Consider the following 20,353-nt stretch of genomic DNA (forward strand, 5'->3'; position numbering starts at 1 on the left):
CATCGGTCATCTCTGCACAATAACCAAACCTGTGCAGGTATCACATTAGACGCACTGAAACCCGCAGATAATGTGAACAATTCTGCGAAGCATCAACAAAACTACACTTACGTTTTTTAGCCAAGTGCACGCTACAAGAATCAAGCTCAGCACCTGTGATATTTTGTGTCTGCGACTAAAAGCCCTGCTTCACAGCCAACCAAACCTGACAAAAGAGCAGTAGCAATGGCAAAGACTAATAGCTAAAGAAACTGGAAGAGAGCAAAGATATAATATTGGACCTTATTCGTGATTAGAAAAACTGTTGCATCCAATCGAGTGTGACCGTTCAGAAAATACAAACTGTGCAGTTCACTCACTCTCATGTCAGTCTAAACCTGTAGAACTCGCTTTGTTGAAAACAAAAGATATTTTGGAGGTTTTTGATCACGTTAATGGGGTTCAAAACAACGTGAGGGTGAGTACGTCATAACAGACTTTCATTTTTGCGTGAACTTGCCCTTTCATTCATTCACCTGGCTTGTGTTTGATGAATGAGGCTCAGTGTGTGAAACAGTATGCAATGCTAAACACTTCACACAGTCACATTGTTGACACGTGGTCTCAAAGTTGAGTGCTTGATTCAGCGAGTTACCTCAGAAATACTTTTGCATTTTTAATTTAATTTTGTGTAAAAATGCCTTAATTTTCTGTCAAGATTATGGTAAAATCACAACAAATATGTTGTTTCTGGTTCACTCATCACAGTGTGCTTAAAAGGTCAAGCTAAATGCATTGCATTGTGAGATACAGTTTCAAACAGTTCACAATCTGTTAGAATTTTAGGTCTATTCAAATACAAATATACTATTTGTTTATAGTTTCAGTTAGGCTTTATTTGAATATCACCAGTTTTAGTTGTAGTCATTTTATTATGTGCATTTGTCAATTTTATTATTTTATTTAATCTATTTAGCTTTATTCTTATTTAGCTTTTAGTCTTTTTTTTGTAATTTTAGTGTTAGTTTTAGTCATTTAGTAGATCAACTTTAATTACTAATTTATTAAGTTTAAGTTTTACTTTTAGATTTAATTAAATTCAATAAATCAATTCAATTTATGTCAGTTAGTTCCCTACTTTTTAAGGCTTTTAATCTAATATCTACATTTTATTTGAGATGTTGTTAAGGCAACATTTTTATTTTTTCTAGCTTTATTTTAGTCATTTTTGTACTTCAAAATAATTTTTTTTCTTCTAGTTAGTTGCCAAGGGAACATTTTTAATTTTTATTAAAATTTTTCCAATCTAACATCTTTATTTTATTTTAGATTTTAGTTACTATGTCTTTTTTAATTATTTTCTTTTAGTTCTTTAAATATTTCTATTCAGCTTTGTTTTTTTTAATTTAGTATTAGTTTTATTTTAGTTTAGTTATTCGAACTCCTTTTTATTTCAGTTAGTTGCCAAGGCAAAATTTCTGATTTTCATTTCTGATATTTTGTTTTATTTTTTTTTATTTCAGTTTCGTTATTTTAGTACTTAAATACCACAACACATTTCCCAGCTAATATCTATATATTTTATTTTAGAATTTATTATTTAAGTAAAGGATCCGCACTTGTTTTTTTAAATATATGTTGCTGATTGATCGACGCACCCAAGTTTTTCAAGAATTTAGTATTTAAAAAAATAATAGTAGAAAGTAGAAATAATTTTTCTACTTAGTTGTATTTTTATTTCAGTTTTAATTTTAGTCATTTTTATGCTTTAACTTAAACTTCTTTTATTTCAATTAGTTACCAAGGCAGCATCTAATTTTCAGTTTTTCCATTTAACATCTAGATTTTATTTTATGTCAGATTTGTTTCCGTTACCATTATATAGGTTTATTTAACAATTTTAGTTACAATAACAATCCATATGGGACACTCACACTGAAAGTGTCAAAGCAACTTCAAGTCATTTATTTTCAATGAGACAGCACTGGAGATTGAGATCAAGTTTAATTTTTCCGCAAATATGCAGTGACAATGCTGCGATTACCAGACAGCGGGATCACCGTGAAGATCACGTGACTTAACTACAAAGGCCAATAAAAACATTATTGGCCTGGCTACTGCAGACAAGTAGGAATACCGCAAGTACAGAGAGCATTACCATCCCATGTGTTTCAGGACAAGTGGCCGAACAGATCAGAGCAGTGGCTGGAGAGCAAGACCCCGTCGCGATGACCCTCATCTCACATTTACACCCTGTCGGCGCGGCCCGAGGGAAACGGCCGGCTCCTGCCCTCTCTCCAGCAAGGCCTGCAGCGGCGTTTAGCAAAACCTGCTGCTCTCGATAGGGGCACGGAGATGGAGAATAAACGGAGAGAGAGAGGAGAGGAAGAAGAGAAAGAGAGGGGGTCCCTAGAGGGCTGAACAATCAGACAATTTCAAGATCACGAAGCATTAAACCAATCCCGGCAGGGTACACTAATTAAACAGCCGGGCCCAGCACCGCCAACCAATCCCCACAGAGCAATTAAATCCATCCCCTCTAAAACACTGTGGAACCTGTCTGGGGAAAACCGCGGAGAGAAAGCGAGAAGAAAAAACATAAAATTCATCTGGAGAGAGCGAGAGAGGGGGGAAATGCGGTAAGCTACTAACAAGGGGAATTGAACGGGAACGATTCAATTCGACGCTTTGTTCTTCCCGTCTTTATTTTTTTTTAATTACTACAGTCAAAAACGCCCCAAAAACTCCAAGAAAGACCACCGCTGTCATACGAAAAGCACGACCCCGCCGTTAATTCATATTAAAGAGTTCAGGAAGCACTTCCAGACTCGAAAAAATGAGGAACAAACGCCTGGAGCTGCTTAATAAACCGGCGGAGATGATCACGGTGTCATCGAGCACAATCTATTCGCCGGCGCACTGATCAAAATCATCCCGGGATGAAAAACGATTCCATCATCCGTCAAAGAGCTCCTGGGCGACTCCGGATAACTTCCCAAATCCAAATTACATTGGAAAAGCGCACGTAATAACGTCAGTATCATCAAAGATCACATTTGTAATCCATATCAACCTCCTGTTTCTTGCAATACGCTTCACGAAACACACTAGCAAACGGTTAAACTTGCATTCATACGTGATTTGAAGCAGTATGACTAATTAAAAAGAGATGCAAAAATGAAAGCGAGGATCTCTAAGAGTGTTTCATCTGCGTGTGGCCCTGTGTGGCTGTATCTAAACTGCCCTTTGGCATGTCGAGGCGTCCCACTGGTTCCAGTCAGAGCTGATTTTCTCTGTTTCTCTCTGAAGCCGTTATGTAAACACTAGAAATGACAATTCAAAAAAGGCGACAGACTACGGATAAACTGCATTTCGATTTGCTTAGCAGGGAAGCGCATGCATTACATGCAAATTTAATGCACGCTACATGCCACCAAACATGCAAGAAATGTGATTTTGTTTATATAATACAAGCTTTACACAAAAACAATGCCACTGTGCTTTGATATAACTTTGGGGTTTGGGATTTGAAAATGTTTATGATAGAAGACTCTTCTGCTCACCAAGGCCACACCTATTTAATTACAGTAAAATCATGAAAATTGTGAAATATTTTTACAATTTAAAATAACTGCTTTCTATTTGAATATATTTTAAAATGTAATTTATTCCTGTGATCAAAGCTGAATTTTCAGCATCAGCGTCTTTAGTGTCACACGATCCTTCAGAAATCATTCTAATATGCTGATTTCCTGCTCAAGACACATTTATGATTATTATGAATGTTGAAAACAGTTGAGCTGCTTCATATTTTTGTGGAAATGTGAAAAAAAAAAAACTGAAATCTCTTTACTGTCTTTACTGTCACTTTTGATCAATTTACTGCATTTTGTGTAACTTGCAGTTGATTTGTGAAATTTACAAGCAATTTCTGAGTAAAAAAAATGCTTCAAAGTAAATCTTTGTTCTGTGCAATGGTTACGATTTCCTTACCAAACACTAGTCATTTTTATATCTGACTGGCGCTCTTGTGAGCTATATTGCGTTTGCATGATACAGTAATTTTTAGTGCTACTTCACTGGGCGGGAAAGATGAAAAACACATTACACGTGCAGCCACTCGCACACAAACACGCAGACGCACACATACACAATCATGGGGTCTCCTTTATCCCTGAAGGGCAGAATGGACAATAGAGAGCTGAATTATGGTGACTGAAGAACTGGCTGATATAAAAGAGCCACAGAGAGAGCAGGAGAAGAAGAATGGAGGGGATTCAATAAGGCCTCTGTAAAATGAACAAGAAAGGCCGGTGCTCAATACATCTGCCATCAGACAGTCAAAACAAATAAAGAGGGCCGCCGTACAGGTACACAGCTCAATATGGCCTCACTCGCTCGGCTTCGGCTGCCAGCGGGGAGAAGACACAGCTATATACTCCAACAGATGAGCCATTAGCTCTCTCTCCTGCTCTCTTTCCCTCACGATCTGGTTTATGGGGCCGCTATCGGGTTTAGGCGGACGTCGAGAGCCGGGCCTTTACCTCGCCAGTGCGGTAGACTAATGTCTCCCCGAAGTTTTGTTAAAACCTCATTATTTACTGAAGTGCCGAGACCATCGCCGTCCCCGAGAGTGTGAGCGCGCCGGGTATTAATATGAAAATGCAGAGATTCATTGCCATGACGAACTATCAGACTCCAGTGTGGATCGATGGGGAAAAAATTGAGGATCTGTGCTTTTGGGACGTCGTTAAGGATTTAGAGGAGGAACCGGCTTAAACAGGAAGTGTCTGTCATGCTTTAGCTCTGTGTGTATGTGTGCGTGTGTGGGACCTCAAACACACACGTGAGGGTCAGCGGTGTGATCTGTCAATGCAAATCTCCTTATGTGTGGCGCTTATGACTAATTCATGCAGCTTCTAGTGATTCTAGTCAATTCGGAAACGGATCGTTCTGCTGAACTGATTCTTTGTAAAGATTAAGTTCAACTGATTTGCAAAACATGTTGAAGTTTAGCAAGGTGAGGGGTTTTCAAGCTCGTCTTGCCTTTCTCTCCCTGAACTCTGTGTATTCTGGCTCAAGACAGTATTTTCATATTTTATTTTTTGTATTTTCTCCCTCAACTTCAAAAATCATTTCAAAATCATCCTACATCGCTGCAGAAGTACCGACACATAGTCGTCTTTGCAAAGTGAACATGCAAAGAAGATCAAACACCCTTAACAAAAAAAGGTAAAACAGCGATATTGGATGATTTCAAAGTTGAGGGAGAACATGAGATGGGAGTTTTTCGACACATCCTAACTGTCATGAACCGAAAAAAACAGTCCAGTTTGAAGCTGCATTTAAACTGCATTGTGGAAGTTCAAAATCGGGGCACCATATCCGTCCATTATATGGAGAAAAATGCTGAAATGAACGAATGAAGAAAGAAAAACATGAACATCTTGGATGACAAGGGGGTGAGTACATTATTTGTGAATCTTTGTTTTGGAAGTGGACTTCTCCTTTAAGACTTACGAACAATATTATGTTGTTGTTTTTTTTATTGTTTTGAACAATAAATCAACAAAATATGACATAACCTATAACGTAAATAGAAAAAAAAAACTTTAAAGAATAATTACAAATTTTACTAGAAAATGAAAAAATGTAAATGTTACACAGGAATGAGTGATTCTTTTGGTTCCAAATCTCAAAAGAATCAGTGAATCAGGTTCAGCCGATCAGTCTCGAATAGAATCAGTGAATCAGGGCTCAACAGAATCAGTAAATCAGGTCTTTGAACAGGTTCAGCTGATTAATTTTAATAATTTTGTTGAACTTATTTGCAAAAGTAGTTTATAGTAAATATTGTTGCGTATTTGCAAATATTGTTAGCAACTACAACATTATTGAAAAAATTATGTTAACAATATTTTGTAATGTTTGGAACAATAAACAACAAAACATAACTATAACCTATATCACAAAAAAGAAAAAAATGATAAAATAAACAGGAATAATTTGTCATTTTTACTACAAAAAGTGAAATGTAAAAACATCACATGGTAATGTACAAAGATGTTTTCCTTCAGTTCGCAAAAGAATCAGTGAATCGATTCTCTGAAAAGACTTTCTAAGGTTTTCTAACCTTTTTTTAACATTTGGAACAATAAAACAACAAAATATGACTCTAAATGGAAAAGAAAACTCAAACAAGAATAATCAAAATTTTTACTAGAAAATGAAAAATGTAAATTTTATGGATTTAAAAATATTGTTAGCAACTACAACATTATTGGAAATATTATGTTAACAATATTTTGTAATGCTTGAAACAACAAACAAGAAAGTATAGCATAACCTATAACCCAGATCACAAAAAATAAAATAAATACATTTAAAAAAAAAAAAAAAAAAAAAAAAAAAAAAAAAAAAATCAACAAATAAACAGGAAAAATGTTACTACAAAAAGGATTTTTTCCTTTAGTTCTCAAAAGAATAATTGAATCGATTCTCTGTATAGACTCAACTGATTCTTTTTAACGATTCAGCTAAACCAATTTGCAAAGTATCCTGAAGTTTAATTTTAATGTTCAACAACATTGAGAATATTATGAACAATATTATATGTTCTGTATTACATTTTTTAATGTTTGGAACAATAAACAACAGAATATGACAACTAGGAATCAAACAAATAACCTTCAATAAACAGGAATAATCAGCAATTTTACTACAAAAAAAAAATGAAATGTAAAGTTTTGAGAGTTTTTTTTTTTTTTCAAATCCTTTGATTCTCAAAAGAATCAGTGAACCATTTGTTGAGTATGTTCACTGAATCATACGAATCTGACTGAATCAAAAGTGAGTCCAAAGCCATGACTTCAGTCTATTATGGGTCATTCGCAAGGCACTGCTATCTGGTTACCAAGGTACTGTGGGTAGTTGCTAGGTAGTGTCTTACTACTCCTAGTGAAAGAGCAAACAGACTGGCCAATGCTAATAACCTCAGTGTAACATACAGTGTGTTAGCGAGTCATCGGCTTTGTGTAGTTAAAGAAATAAGCCACCAACATAGGAAAAAAGTGCACCGTGCTATCAAAGCAATGCACGGAGGGTTAATCCAGGAACAGTGGAGGTGAATGGGGGAAAATAAGTGTGGACAGGTATGAAAATCGAGCCCTAGGAGGGTCACAGCGATTAAGAGGCTGTTTTATGACAGACCGGCTCTCTCGCTCTGTGAATAGGCGCCCGGCGCCGAGCAAAAACCGGTTTATCATTCCTCTCCGTGTGCTGAAGTATCCGCTTTGAAGTCTCGAGCGCTAATTCTACAGAGGAAGGTTAAACTGCTTAAATCTTGAGTCAGTTTCACTTCTCCTCTAATGTTGTCGGCTGAGCGGGAGGGGAACGTGACTCTGGGATCTTCACAACTCAATTTGCAGACACCGTAAAAGCCTTTTCTCGACGCTTTTCTCTCCTCTTTGTTTCCTCCGACGAAGGTTCGCAGAGAGAGATGGAATTTCCATTCTGCCAGCCTGATGGATAAGAAATTGTTCTAGGCAGCTTTTTTTGTGTGAAGGGTGAGACATTAGGGTGCACACTTATGGAAATGTTTGTTTCTCAGCACAGACGGAAGCTCTCGGTGGTGAATATGAGTTTATAATTGCCTAATTCGACACAGATTAGCTTTTCAAAACAATCTAATGATGGTCAGCGCAAACACGCACACATACGAGCCGATTTCATTATTTCCCGATTCACATGCCTAATGGCCTCATACATGCACAAGCACTGTTCCCCATAATTAATATGCATCAGGAGACCAAACTGTGAGCAAAATGTCACAAAAAAAGTTTAAACAATTTAAAAATGTGTTCAAATTATTCTTGCATCGTTATGAAGCCAGTTCCCATCTAATGAACCAAACAAACAGATTCACAAATCAGTCTTGAACTTACAATGTACGCAAAAATCTGCAAGCACTAGTAGTTCTTGTTAAAAAATAAAAAATAAAAAAAAATAAGGAACTTCAAAGAGTTTCATGCATCTTAATGTGGATTAATGTGTTACCATAGCGTTATGAAGCACAAATGAACAGGTTTTCATCTAAAGAACCAAACAGTCATTCACAAATCAGTCCTGAACTTTCAATGTATGCAAACTTCTAACAATGGTGAAGAATAACTTTAAAGAGTTTCATGCATCTTAAATGTGGATCAATGTGTCGAGACTCCAAACTGTAAGCAATACGTTGTCCAAAAAAATTTAAACAATTTAAAATCTGTGTGCCATCGCCGTTTTATGTGCATTTTGAAGCATCACATCAGAAATTAGTGATGGAAACGCCAAATAAAAAAAAAATTGCCAAAAAAAAAACTAAATATTAAATATATATATATATATATATATATATATATATATATATATATACATATATATACATATATATACCACGTGAGGTGGTTTTTGACTTGAACGCGACTAATGAGATGGAAACACATTTACCAAATAAATTGACAAATAAACTGGTTCTCATCCAAAGAACCAATCAAACATTCACAAATCAGCCCATAATTTACAATGTAGGTAACAGATCTTCTAAAAATGGTGTTGAGTAACTTTGCAGTTTGGTGCATCTTAAATGTGGATTAATATGTGCTGGGACTTCAAACTGTAAGAAGAATGTCATGAAAATGGCTGAACAACTGCATCATTATGAAGCACAATTGAGCTGGATCTCATTTAAAAAAAAATAAATAAATAAATAAAAAAAAAAAAATCATCAAACATTATCAAATCAGTCCTGAATGTACAACGTACAAAACACTACTTCTTTAAACACTAGCAGATCTTCTAACAATAGTAAAGAGTAACTTCAAAGAGTTTGATGCATCTTAAATGTGGATTAATGTGTCAGAATTCCAAAACTGTGGGCAAAATGTGGCAAAAAAAAAAAAAAAAAAAAAAAAAAAAAAAATGTTTTATGCTATAAAAGTCAAATAAGTAGGTTCTCATCTAAAGAACCAAGCAAACATTCACAAATCAGTCCAGAACTAACAATGTAGCTAGCAGATCTTCTAATAATGGTAAAGAGTAACTTTAAAGAGTTTGGTGCATCTTAAATGTGGATTACTATGTGCTGGGACTCCAAACTGTGAGCAAAATGACAAAATAATGGCTAAACAATTGCATCATTATGATGCACAATTGAGCTGGTTCTCATTTAAAGAATAAATCAAACATTCACAAAATAGTCCTGAACGTACAACATACACAATACTACTTCTGTAAACACTAGCAGATTTTCTAACAATGGCAAAGGGTAACTTTAAAGAGTTTGACCCATCTTAAATGTGGATTAATATGCATCAGGATTCAAAGTGAGAACAAAATCTGGCAAAAAAAAAAAAAAAAGTTTAAAATCTGTTTTTTTTTATTTTTATGAAGGAGAAATAAGCTGGTTCTCATCTAAAGAACCAATCAAACATTCGCAAATCAGTCTAGAACTAACATTGTAGCTAGCAGATCTTCTAACAATGGCGAAGAGTAACTTTCAAGAGTTTGATGCATCTTAAATGTGGATTAATATGCACCGGGACTTCAAACTGTGAGAAAAATGGCTTAACAATTGCATCATTATGAAGCACAATTGAGTTGGTTCCCATTTAAAGAATGAATCAAACATTGACAAAGCAGTCTTGAACGTACAACGTACACAATACTACTTCTGTAAACACTAGCAGATCTTCTAACAATGGTGAAGAGTAACTTTAAAGAGTTTGATGCATCTTAAATGTGAATTAATATGCATCAGGACTCGAAAACTGTGAGGAGTAAAATGTGAGGGGAAAAAATAAAATGCTTAAAATCTATGTTACAATGTTCCCTTAATTGTTATGACAAACAAATAACCTGGTTCTCATCTAAAGAACCAATTAAACACTTGCAAATCAGTCTAGAATGAACAATATTGCTAGCAGATCTTCTAACAATGGCGAAGAATAACTTAGAGTTTGATGCATCTTAAATGTGGATTAATATACAATGGGACTCCAAACTCTGAGCAAAATATCACAAAAAATGGCTAAACAATTACATCACTATAAAGCACAATTAAGCTGGCTCTCATTTAAAGAATAAATCAAACATTCAAATCAGTCCTGAATGTACAACATACACAATACTACTCCTGTAAACACTAGCGGAACTTCTAACGATGGCAAAGAGTAACTTTGATGCAACTTACTGTGGATTAATATGCATTCAGACTAGGGCTGTGTATTGCCAAGAATCTGGCGATACGATACACATCACGCCTCGGCTGCAAGGGGCGCTTCTGCTGCACAGACGGGTGGTGGCCGCACGTCGGTTCCGCTGCTTGCCGCGTCCTGGAGCGAACGTTACCTCAAAAGCCGAAATGACGCCACACTTTACACCGTGGCGGAAGCAGGAATTATTCTTTCATCCTCCATTAACGCTAACATTAGCAGCATGCCCTTATGCTAGTATTTCCTGTCACTGTTTAAGTTCAGAGATAAGAAGACTGCAATCTAGCGGTCAGGATATAAGCTCAAAACGAAGCAACTGTCATGAATCTTGTATGATTATTTATTTTTAAATATCGATATTCCATTTTTGAGAATCGATACAGTATCACCAAACAAAATATCGCGATACACACGTGTATCGATATTTTCTTACACCCCTAATTCGGACTCCAAATTGTGGGCAAAATGTCACAAAAAGTTTTAACTTTAAAGAGTTTAATGCACCTAGCTGTAGATTAATATGCATCAGGACTCCAAATTGTGCGCTAAACGTTGCAAATTATTATGAAGCACAAATAAAGAATCAATCAAACACATTTACAAATCAGTCCTGAACTTGTACCCAAACACTAGCAGAGCTTCCAACAAAAGAGCTGTTCCAAACAAAACAGTTTGATGCATTTTCATGGCAATAAACAGCAGTTTATGAACAAGTAATTTTATTCTATTATTTAATTCCTGTGTATAGTATCTATTAAAGCATCATATTTGATTGTCATGCATTAGCACAGCATAAACAGTCTGTAGTTCTGTTGTGCTACCGGTTTGTAAACGTTGCTGAGGTTTCCTCTCAACAACAGCGTTTTATCCCTGCAAATCCGAGCGCCTTGCAGAATATCTCTAAACCGTTTCCAGATCCAGCGCATTTGACAGCAACAATAACAGCAATAAACACAGATCCCCCTCCACCGTGAATGAATACGGAGTTGAAATGAGTCTTTTTTCACGGCCAATTGGAGGCGGTTGGGGAAAAGCTCTGAGCAAACTACAGCACAAAGAGGCCACACACGCACAGAGGAGTGATGGCACTGTTTGACGATGTTACAGTCACGTTTTGAGGTGTAAAGATGACATGCAAACACCTGAGTCATGCAAAAAGTGGTCCTTGAGAAACTGCACAAACTGCCAAAAGACTGATGGTACACTATAGCCTAAGGCTCAAAGGTGTAAAACTTCTAGTGATGAAAAGAAACTAAAAAAAATATATATAATGTTTGCTCCAATAACAGTAGTAAAATCTGTGCATCATAATAATGGTTTCCAAACAGGTTTCCTAAACACGTCTGCCACTGAATGTCATGACATGATCTGTTTTGCATGACAAACAAAATAATCCTAAATAATCTACTTAAATATACGAACGCAAACTCAGGTAGCTTTGTTGCATTACGAATTAAGTACAGTATGCATTGCATGTGCAAAGGCTTTTTTTTTTTTTTTTGCCAAGGAAATATTTCTATTTTTAAAATTTAGGTTAAGTAATAAAATAAAAAATGAATAAATATAAATATAAATATAATAGCTAACTACCTGAAAAACTATTGTTTTAATGTCACATTTGAAGGAAATTTGCTTTCAATCGATGCACATTTTAAAATGTCACTAAACTATCATACATAAACAGCAGCTGCACATTTGAAATGCATTAGATAAGCATTTTGTGTGCATACAAACAGTTGTGTAGTCTCTGCACATTAAACTGGGACAGAAGTTTTTAAACAAAAAAAATGACAGGAAAGACAAGCTAGAACGCAAATATACAAAAATAAACAGTCTTATAGTTTGATTTATGTGTTGTAATATAAAAAAAGAAAGTACCAACTGCATATTTCATCAGCTTTCATATTGGTCACCAATGCTCTGCACACTCCGGGACAAAAGAGGACAGTCTGTTTGCACAGGGATCTTGTTAGCCTGCTCCCTATTGGTCAGATCTGTCCTAAAAGAGACTAGCGGGGACCTTTTGGCCTGTCCTTTCCACGAGCGCCCACGGAAATGCCATCTGGCTGGTGTGAATTATTACCACGGCAACGGCCATGTGACCTGAGACCAGTGGAAACCAAGGTCACCAAAACCTGTAGCCCGTCTATTTCTGTGTCATCTCTTTTATGAGGTTAGAAGAACCCGGCATCCGTTCTTACGAGGACGTGTCCTATCACTTAGGAAACAGATTAAATGAGGAACATCATTCGGTGTCGTTCTCATCTTCAGCTCACAGCATAACAAGTCTCAAACAAGGTCATTATCATTTACACAAGATGCTAGCAGCAACAAATTATTTTCTAAGAAATAAATTGAGAGCTGGCAAATAATTCATTCATAAATAAATGTGGAAAACATGTGGAATGTGTTATAGTTATGTTTTTTAATGTAGTATTTAATATTTTTTATATAGTATTTAATTTTAAAAATGATGTACGTTTATTTTTATTTTAATTTCTAATAAAAATTATATATACATACATATATATATATATATAAATGTACATTATATATTATATATATATATATATATATATATATATATATATATATATATATAAATAAATGTACATTATATATTAATATATATATATATATATATATATACACACACACATACATACATACACACACACATATACTTAAATTATTATATATAAATTATAGATATAAAAAATATATATATATTTTATATATTTCACATTTAATATATTTTATTCTTATTACTTTAAATTATTCCTTTTACTTTTTTTAAATATATTTTTGTTATAAATTACAAAAAAATTATTTAAAATACATTAAAAAAACAACTAGAACAAAAACTATACCCCTAGTTGCAAAACCCTTTCAGTAAGAATTCATTTATTAACATTAGTCAACTAAAAATGAAAAATTTCTAAACGCATTCATTAATCTTAGTGAATGTTGATTCCAACATTTACTAATTTATTATTAAAATCAAAAGCTGTATCTATTAATGTTTTAATGAGTATTATTAACTTCTGTTAACAAAGATTAATAAATACTGCAATAAATGTATTGCTCCTTGTTAATGTTTGTGCATGCATTAAAATATAGTTAACAAATGGAACCCTATTGTGAAGCATTACCACAGTTTCTCATTTTACCACATGCTTCTTCATTTAAACATTTTAGTGAAAGAATATCAGCACAAACCGCTAAAAAAAACCTTATCGCTATGCCTTATATCAAGACAGGAGGACGTCAAATATTCCCTCTTATGAAGAATTCCCAATGAGACTCGAACACAAGGCTCGTTCATGAGGGAATATCACTGAAACACCTCTGAGGATTAATGGCAATACAGGAACTGCTGTATGAAATGATGTAATTTGAGAGCAACCAAAGCGACAGGCATAAGCCACAGACCCCAGCGAAAACATCATCTGACACGGCCAGATGCTCCGCTACAGACCAACACAGACAAAGAGGGTCATAAATCAACTGTCAGCCGCAGATACCCCCCTCTCCTGAACTTATTCGTCCGCTGGTCAATACAAGCAGTGGCGCTCCGTTCAGGGGGGTCTGGGGTTAGAGGAATAAAAACGATTGTCCGGGAAGCAACGTTTGAACTCCAAGCTGTAATACACCTGAAGTTTCAGACACATTAAAGGTGCTGCCGAAAATTTTCCATCTTTTCTCTTTCACCCATTCCGATCTATGGATCTTGCTGGAGTCCAAGTTCAAGAGTGGGTGAGGGGCCCTCGAGGGACGCCATGGACACGACGTCCCACAGGGGCCACACGGGAGAATAACAAAGACCATCACAGCATGCAATAAACAGCGTCTGACTGGATTCATAAATGAGTTAACAGCGATGTCTCGTGAATATTTAAAAAGTTAACATGTCCAAAATATGCAGGCGCACCAGATAACAACAAACCTAACTCTAAAAACTACACACTTAATGAAAGCTGCTTTGAATTTCATATTTATAGCTTTGCTTCTGTTCATACTTTGTTGTAACATGAGGGAAAATAACTTTCAGGTGGATGTTTTGTGAGCACCTATGCACATTTCATCCCTAACTAGAGGTCTTGCTCATTAATCAATGCATTTTTAAGAGTTTTAAACACAATCAGTGCAAAATGCATCCACATGGAATGGGGAAAACTGACTAATGCACCTGGTTAAAGACATTTATACATAAACATGTCCAAAATGTGCATGCACACCACATAACAGCAACTTTCAAGACCACAGACTTGATCTAAGCTGACAGTGCTGGCTCTCAATTTCATATTTATAGCTTTTCTTCTGTTGTAACATAAGGAAGAATAATTTTCAGATGGATTTTTTGGGAGCAAACAGCTTCGTAAGTAACATCTATGTGCATTTTATGACTTGCAACCCATGAATCAATGCATTTTGAATTTTAAACACAATCGGGGCAACATGCATTCATGTGGAATGGGAAAAACACGGCTAATGCAACTTTTAAATGAGACATTTAAACAAAATTGAAGTCTCAAATGTATATAGTTAACATTTCCAAAATAACAACAAACTTTACTCTATGTGCATTTTACGACTTGCAACCCATGAATCAATGCATTTTGACGAGTTTTAAACAATGCAATCTGCCAAACCCAAATGAAATGGGGAAAATGCCTAATGCAACTGTTCAATTACATATTTACTCAAAAACCCATGTCCAAAAAATGCATGCACACCAGATAACAACAAACGTAACAACTTTCAAGGCTTGTCAAGCTGACAGTGTTTGCTCTGAATTTCATATTTCTTAGCTTTTCGTCTGTTGTAACATGAGGAAGAATAACTTTTAGGTGGATGTTTTGTGAGAAAACAGCTTCATAAAAAACTATGTGCATATTTATGACTTGCAACCCATTAATCAATACATTTTGAAGAGTTTTAAACTATTGGTGCAATCTGCAAAATAGAACATAAATAGCTAATGCAACTGTTAAATGACACGTTTACTCAACAAAACTGAAGTCTCATTAACAGTCAAAAAGTTAACATGTCCAAAATGTGCATGTGCACCGGATAACAACTCCCAAGACTACATACTTAATGTGAGCTGACAGTGTTTGCTCTGAATTTCATATTTATAGCTTTTCAAGAATAACTTTGAGGTGGATGTTTTGTAAGAAAACAGCTCCATAAATAACATCTATGTGCATTTTATGACCCATTAATCAATGCATTTTGAAGAGTTTTAAATAATCAATGCAATATACAAAATACAACTGACCCATATAAAATGGGAAACATGATTAATGCAACTGTTAAATGACACATACATGTCTCATTAAGATTTTAAAAAGTTAACATGTCCAAAATATGCATGCACACCAGATAACAACAACCTTAAGAACTCTCAAGACAACAGACTTAATGTGAGCTGACAGTGTTTGTTCTGAATTTCAGGTGATGTTTTGAGAGAAACAGCTTTATAAATAACATCTATATGCATTTTATGACTTGCAATCCATTAATCAAGTCTGCAAAATGCAAAAGAACCATATGGAATGGGGAAAAAATGACTATTGCAACTGTTAAATGACACATATTTATAAACCTGAAGTATGCGTGTGCACAAGATGGCAACAAACTTAACAACTATTAAGGCTTAAATGTAAGCTAAGAATGTTTGCTCTGAATTATAGCTTTGCTTCTGTTCATTCTCTGTTGCAACATGAGGCAAAATAACTCACAGGTGGAGGTTTTGTGAGCAAACAGCTTCACTTGTACACCTATGCGCATTTCATAACTCAAAACCAATTCATCAAGGCATTTTTAAGCATTTTAAACAATCAATGCAATCTGCAAAAAATCCATCCATACGGAATGGGACAAACGACTAATGCAACTCTTATATGAAACACATTTACACATAAAACTGAATAAACTGCAGATTATATAAACATTTTTGCTCTCTGACATGCATTAGGTCTCAATAAATAGCTTCTACAAACTAAAATCACATACTGGATGTGGAATTGGCCACAAAAGGTTCAATAACACAATATTCTTTAGCTTCCACCCACATGCGAGCCCGCTTTGAGATGAAAGATGCTGTGGAAGCACTCGGTGGCTGCATTCACGTCGCATTAAATACGACTTGAACTGTCACAGGCTGCAGGTGAGCACATCAATAACCTGAACCAGGTGTGACCTAGACTAACTCCAGAAACAAAGAAAAACTCTGATGTGCAAATGTGTGTGATTCATATATCGAGCCCAGCGGATTCACGGGAAATAACACAGCGCTGTGCGCCTTTTCATGATGACAGATGGATTTTGACTGTTTAACTCGAAGCTGATTAAACAACATGAATGGAAAGAGCTGTCATCTAACAACTTAAAACAAAAAGATCAACTAATTCACAAAACCTCTTTGTCTTCCAAAGGCCACCGTAGGCAATGTGAGGGAAGTGACTCCTCCCCATACAAACGTTCAATATTCAGATTAGCAATCGATCGATGTGTTTGTCAATGACTAATTCTTACACTTTAACATTTAATCTCCTCAGTCCGGTTACTCTTACGAAGACCGTTTTGATTTATCAGCCTAGCTGGAATATTCTGAGCACAGTCCAGACAATAACCATCTGATATTTGTCCAGATGAGCTCTCCATGAAAACATGTTTGCTCTCCCTGTCCATGAACAGGTTCAGGGTTTGGATAACCTCTATATGAACGTGCCCGGCGTTGCCGTCTGTCTGTATTCAGAATAAACCAAAAACATGAGAGAGACCCTCCAACAACAGCCTACACGAGGAGCCCTTCTTTGGAAAGGCTTGAATAACAATCGGCCACACACACACATACACACACACGCAGACAGATCTGATTCCTCTCCGGCTTGGCTTGGCATGCTCTTGTCATTTCTTATGTTACAGAACATCAATCATAGGGCTGAGTCTGTGCCCTTGCGCTGGCCGAGGCTGATTTACAAACATTAGCAGGGAATGCAATTACACAGTCCGAGAAGCGCGAACAGTCAGCGAGCGTCCTGGGTTTGACGCGTCGCAAGCGGTGTGGATGGAGCGTGCACACTGCGGTTGAAACGGAACCGGAGCGTGCGTTTAAATACGACAGACTGATACAGAGTAGCTATTGTATACAGCAATATTGCACATGAAAATACTAACAATAGCAAGGGGTGTTACATTTTCATGATTTATTCAAAAATATTTTCTGTATTTTATATCAATACGCTATATATATATATATATATATATATATATATATATATATACATATACACACAGACAAAACTGCTATAGAAAAATAAAATACAGAACATATGCAAAAATGTAGCATTTTTACATCACATGTTTAGAGTGATACAGTGTATTTAAAAAAAATGTAGAACATGGCATTTCAAAAAAAAAAAAAAAAACTTTTTCGAAAACATATGATAACATAAATGCAAAGACTGCATTTTTTAAAACATGACCCTTATGTTTGAAACAAGATTTTTCAACGATTTCTTTCTTTTAACCATCTTGGACATTCACATTTGACATTGAACCTGACATCGTAAGTCAATTTACAGCAAATACCATAAGCAAGGTTAAATTTTGATCTTTAACAGAGTTGATCATCAATTTACATCTAAAGTCGATTCCGCGCCACCGTATTTTAAAACAAAACTTATTTTTGTACAGTTAATGAATTACAATATGCACAGCTTACCAAGACTACATGCAAGGCATAATGTTAACGCATGAGCATATCCAAGTAAATATGCATGCATTAAGCTGACATTTTATAACAGGAATACTTACTATTAAGTTTAGTACTATTAAGTTGTCATAATAGATAAAGACGTCAACAATAAACACATAAACTTTCCTAAACAGAAACTCTGACGGTGCGACGTTCATTACGCTCCGCGTCATAATTACTGAAGCACACTAATAAAGTCAAAACGCGAGAGATGGATAAACACAATCCACGTTAAAGGTCTAAAACAGACGAGCTGTTTATTTGATGAAGTCTGAGGAGGATCACAAACCGGCACTTTACAGAACGAGCCGGGCGCGCGTCACCGTTCCGTATTTCTATTAGAATAAAACACATTAGGCTGATAAAAAGTTAAAGTCCACAACTCGGAAAGGCATTAAAAGTTTCCGTTTCCAACAGAGCTCGTGAACGAAGCGTTCAAATAGCCCGAAATGTGCCGTTAAAGCGCGTTAGTGTGCGTGAGGCTGCTGCCGCTGCTCTTGTGCGCTCCTGATCAATGATTGAACCGAACAAAAGGCAGAAGAGGATCAATTACTAATAACTATCAATGCAACACCACCATCCCGTCCCTCTAAAGTCACCAAAAGAGAAAATGCATGAAATGCAAGGTGCATTATCGCGTATAGGATCGCATCGTGTAAAAAAGGTGAGAAATAGGACCAACCTGAAGCCGCCGGAGATCAAATTTCTTCCAATATTGAAACATCGATCCCACATCGGCGGCCATCTTGAGCACAATATTCAAGAGCGGCTACAATAAATATATGGGCTGGATTCCCCCCGTTAAACAGCGTTGACGATTACACTCCACATGGAAAAAAAATGTTAGGAAAATAACAGTTGTGGAAAACTAGACGGGACGCGCGGCGCGCTAGAGCCGGTGGATGCGATATGAACAGAATATAGATGCATATAGATGCATTAGTGCTGCTCCCGGGATTGCACTTGATTTTGGGTTTGGTAAAGTTATCAATACTGACGTAACGGGTTGATCAATAACGTCTGGGAAGTGGAAGGAGAACAACGAGCAACCAATGCGCATCGCCAGATGTTTGATGCGTAAAACGGCGAAATCGTTACATATCATTAATGAGCCCCATATAATGAGATTTGCAACTTTTGGTCAATAATGCGTAATGCATGCCAGAAATGCAGTGCAAGACTCGCACGAATAGAATAAGCACAGCTTTTGTTGTTTGGAGTAAAAAGAATGTGTGTGTGAATGTGTATTTTGATAGTGTCCTTGAATAACGAAGCGCACTAGGATGAAACGGCGCTAACGCTTATTAAAATCTTATTCGGCTTTTTAAAATATTTTGATAACATCATAAAACAAGTTAGACGTGCTAAATATTAGTAAAGAAGCAAAGTGCAAGTTTGGTCAGTGCACTTAGTGCTACAGAGATGCACGGCGCTGCAACGTGTGAAATTACAATAAACACCAGGAATATTTGATAGTTATGTATTTAGAATAATCAGAGGCTGTTAACGAGAGCAAATGCAAATGTGTGCGTTTTTTTTTTAAATATATGTATATAGACAGCAAAAGAGCTTTTGTAGCTAACACATATATGAATAAAAAACTCACTGCATTCAAAGACAGAAAAAGATGCATAAACGTTATAGTGGGATTGTTGCGATCAATGCATGATTTGAAATTCTGAATGGACAGTTGTGTTGAAACATTAACACGTGCTCCCTCTTGTGGAACAGGACGTTTCTACTGGACCGAGCTGAGTAGCCCTTATAATGAGGTGCTATAAATATAGCACACATTGTCTAAATTACATCTTTATCATTATAATATTGGTGTAATATAAAGATGACCATACGGTCACATCACACCACACTGTGACCTTTCCCTGTAAGGAAGTTTCATTATCACATTGTGCATAATGACTAGCTGCAAATTCTTTTTAGAAAAGCGTGATGTTTTTTTAAAATGGAAATTTGAAGAGAGCCAGCCTTTTGGTAAACTTCATTTAGGTGATTACAAAAAGTCTTATTTTCTTCTGTAGAAAAGCAGCTTGACTTATGTATCCGAAATGCTCCGGATTACAGATATCAGTATAATAATGTCTCGAAATGAAAGCGTTTAAGAGGTTAACTGCTCCGGCGGCTTGCGGACCGCGAGCAATTACTAAGTGAGCACATCTGTCATTCTCCTCTTCGCTATTAAAACCAAACGCAAGTCTATTTTTAAGTAGAAATGTATTTGCACTTTGTAAGCCACCTACGGGGAATATAAAAGGTGCTTATTAAAAGTTTCTGTTTTATTGCTTTTTATTTATTGCTTCAGGGGGAGAAAAAACACAGCATCGGTCTTATAAGAAAAGAA

General features: G+C 35.9%; 1 protein-coding gene across 2 annotated transcripts in view; it reads right to left on the reverse strand.

Annotated features, from left to right (window-relative positions):
• Positions 1 to 20,353, reverse strand: part of cux2b (cut-like homeobox 2b) — a 219,452-nt gene that overhangs the window by 186,541 nt on the left and 12,558 nt on the right. Inside the window, exon 1 of one of the 2 annotated variants that reach the window (XM_051117899.1) lies at positions 18,680 to 18,915. The exons of the other annotated variant lie outside the window; for it this stretch is intronic. Coding sequence (XP_050973856.1) covers positions 18,680 to 18,742 — 63 coding nt within the window. The 5' untranslated portion in view covers positions 18,743 to 18,915. Of the gene's footprint in view, positions 1 to 18,679; positions 18,916 to 20,353 lie in introns of those variants that run through there. 2 annotated transcript variants of the gene reach the window in all.

The sequence above is a fragment of the Labeo rohita genome, chromosome 8 (assembly GCF_022985175.1).
Source record: "Labeo rohita strain BAU-BD-2019 chromosome 8, IGBB_LRoh.1.0, whole genome shotgun sequence".
In the NCBI taxonomy this organism is placed as follows: domain Eukaryota; kingdom Metazoa; phylum Chordata; class Actinopteri; order Cypriniformes; family Cyprinidae; genus Labeo; species Labeo rohita.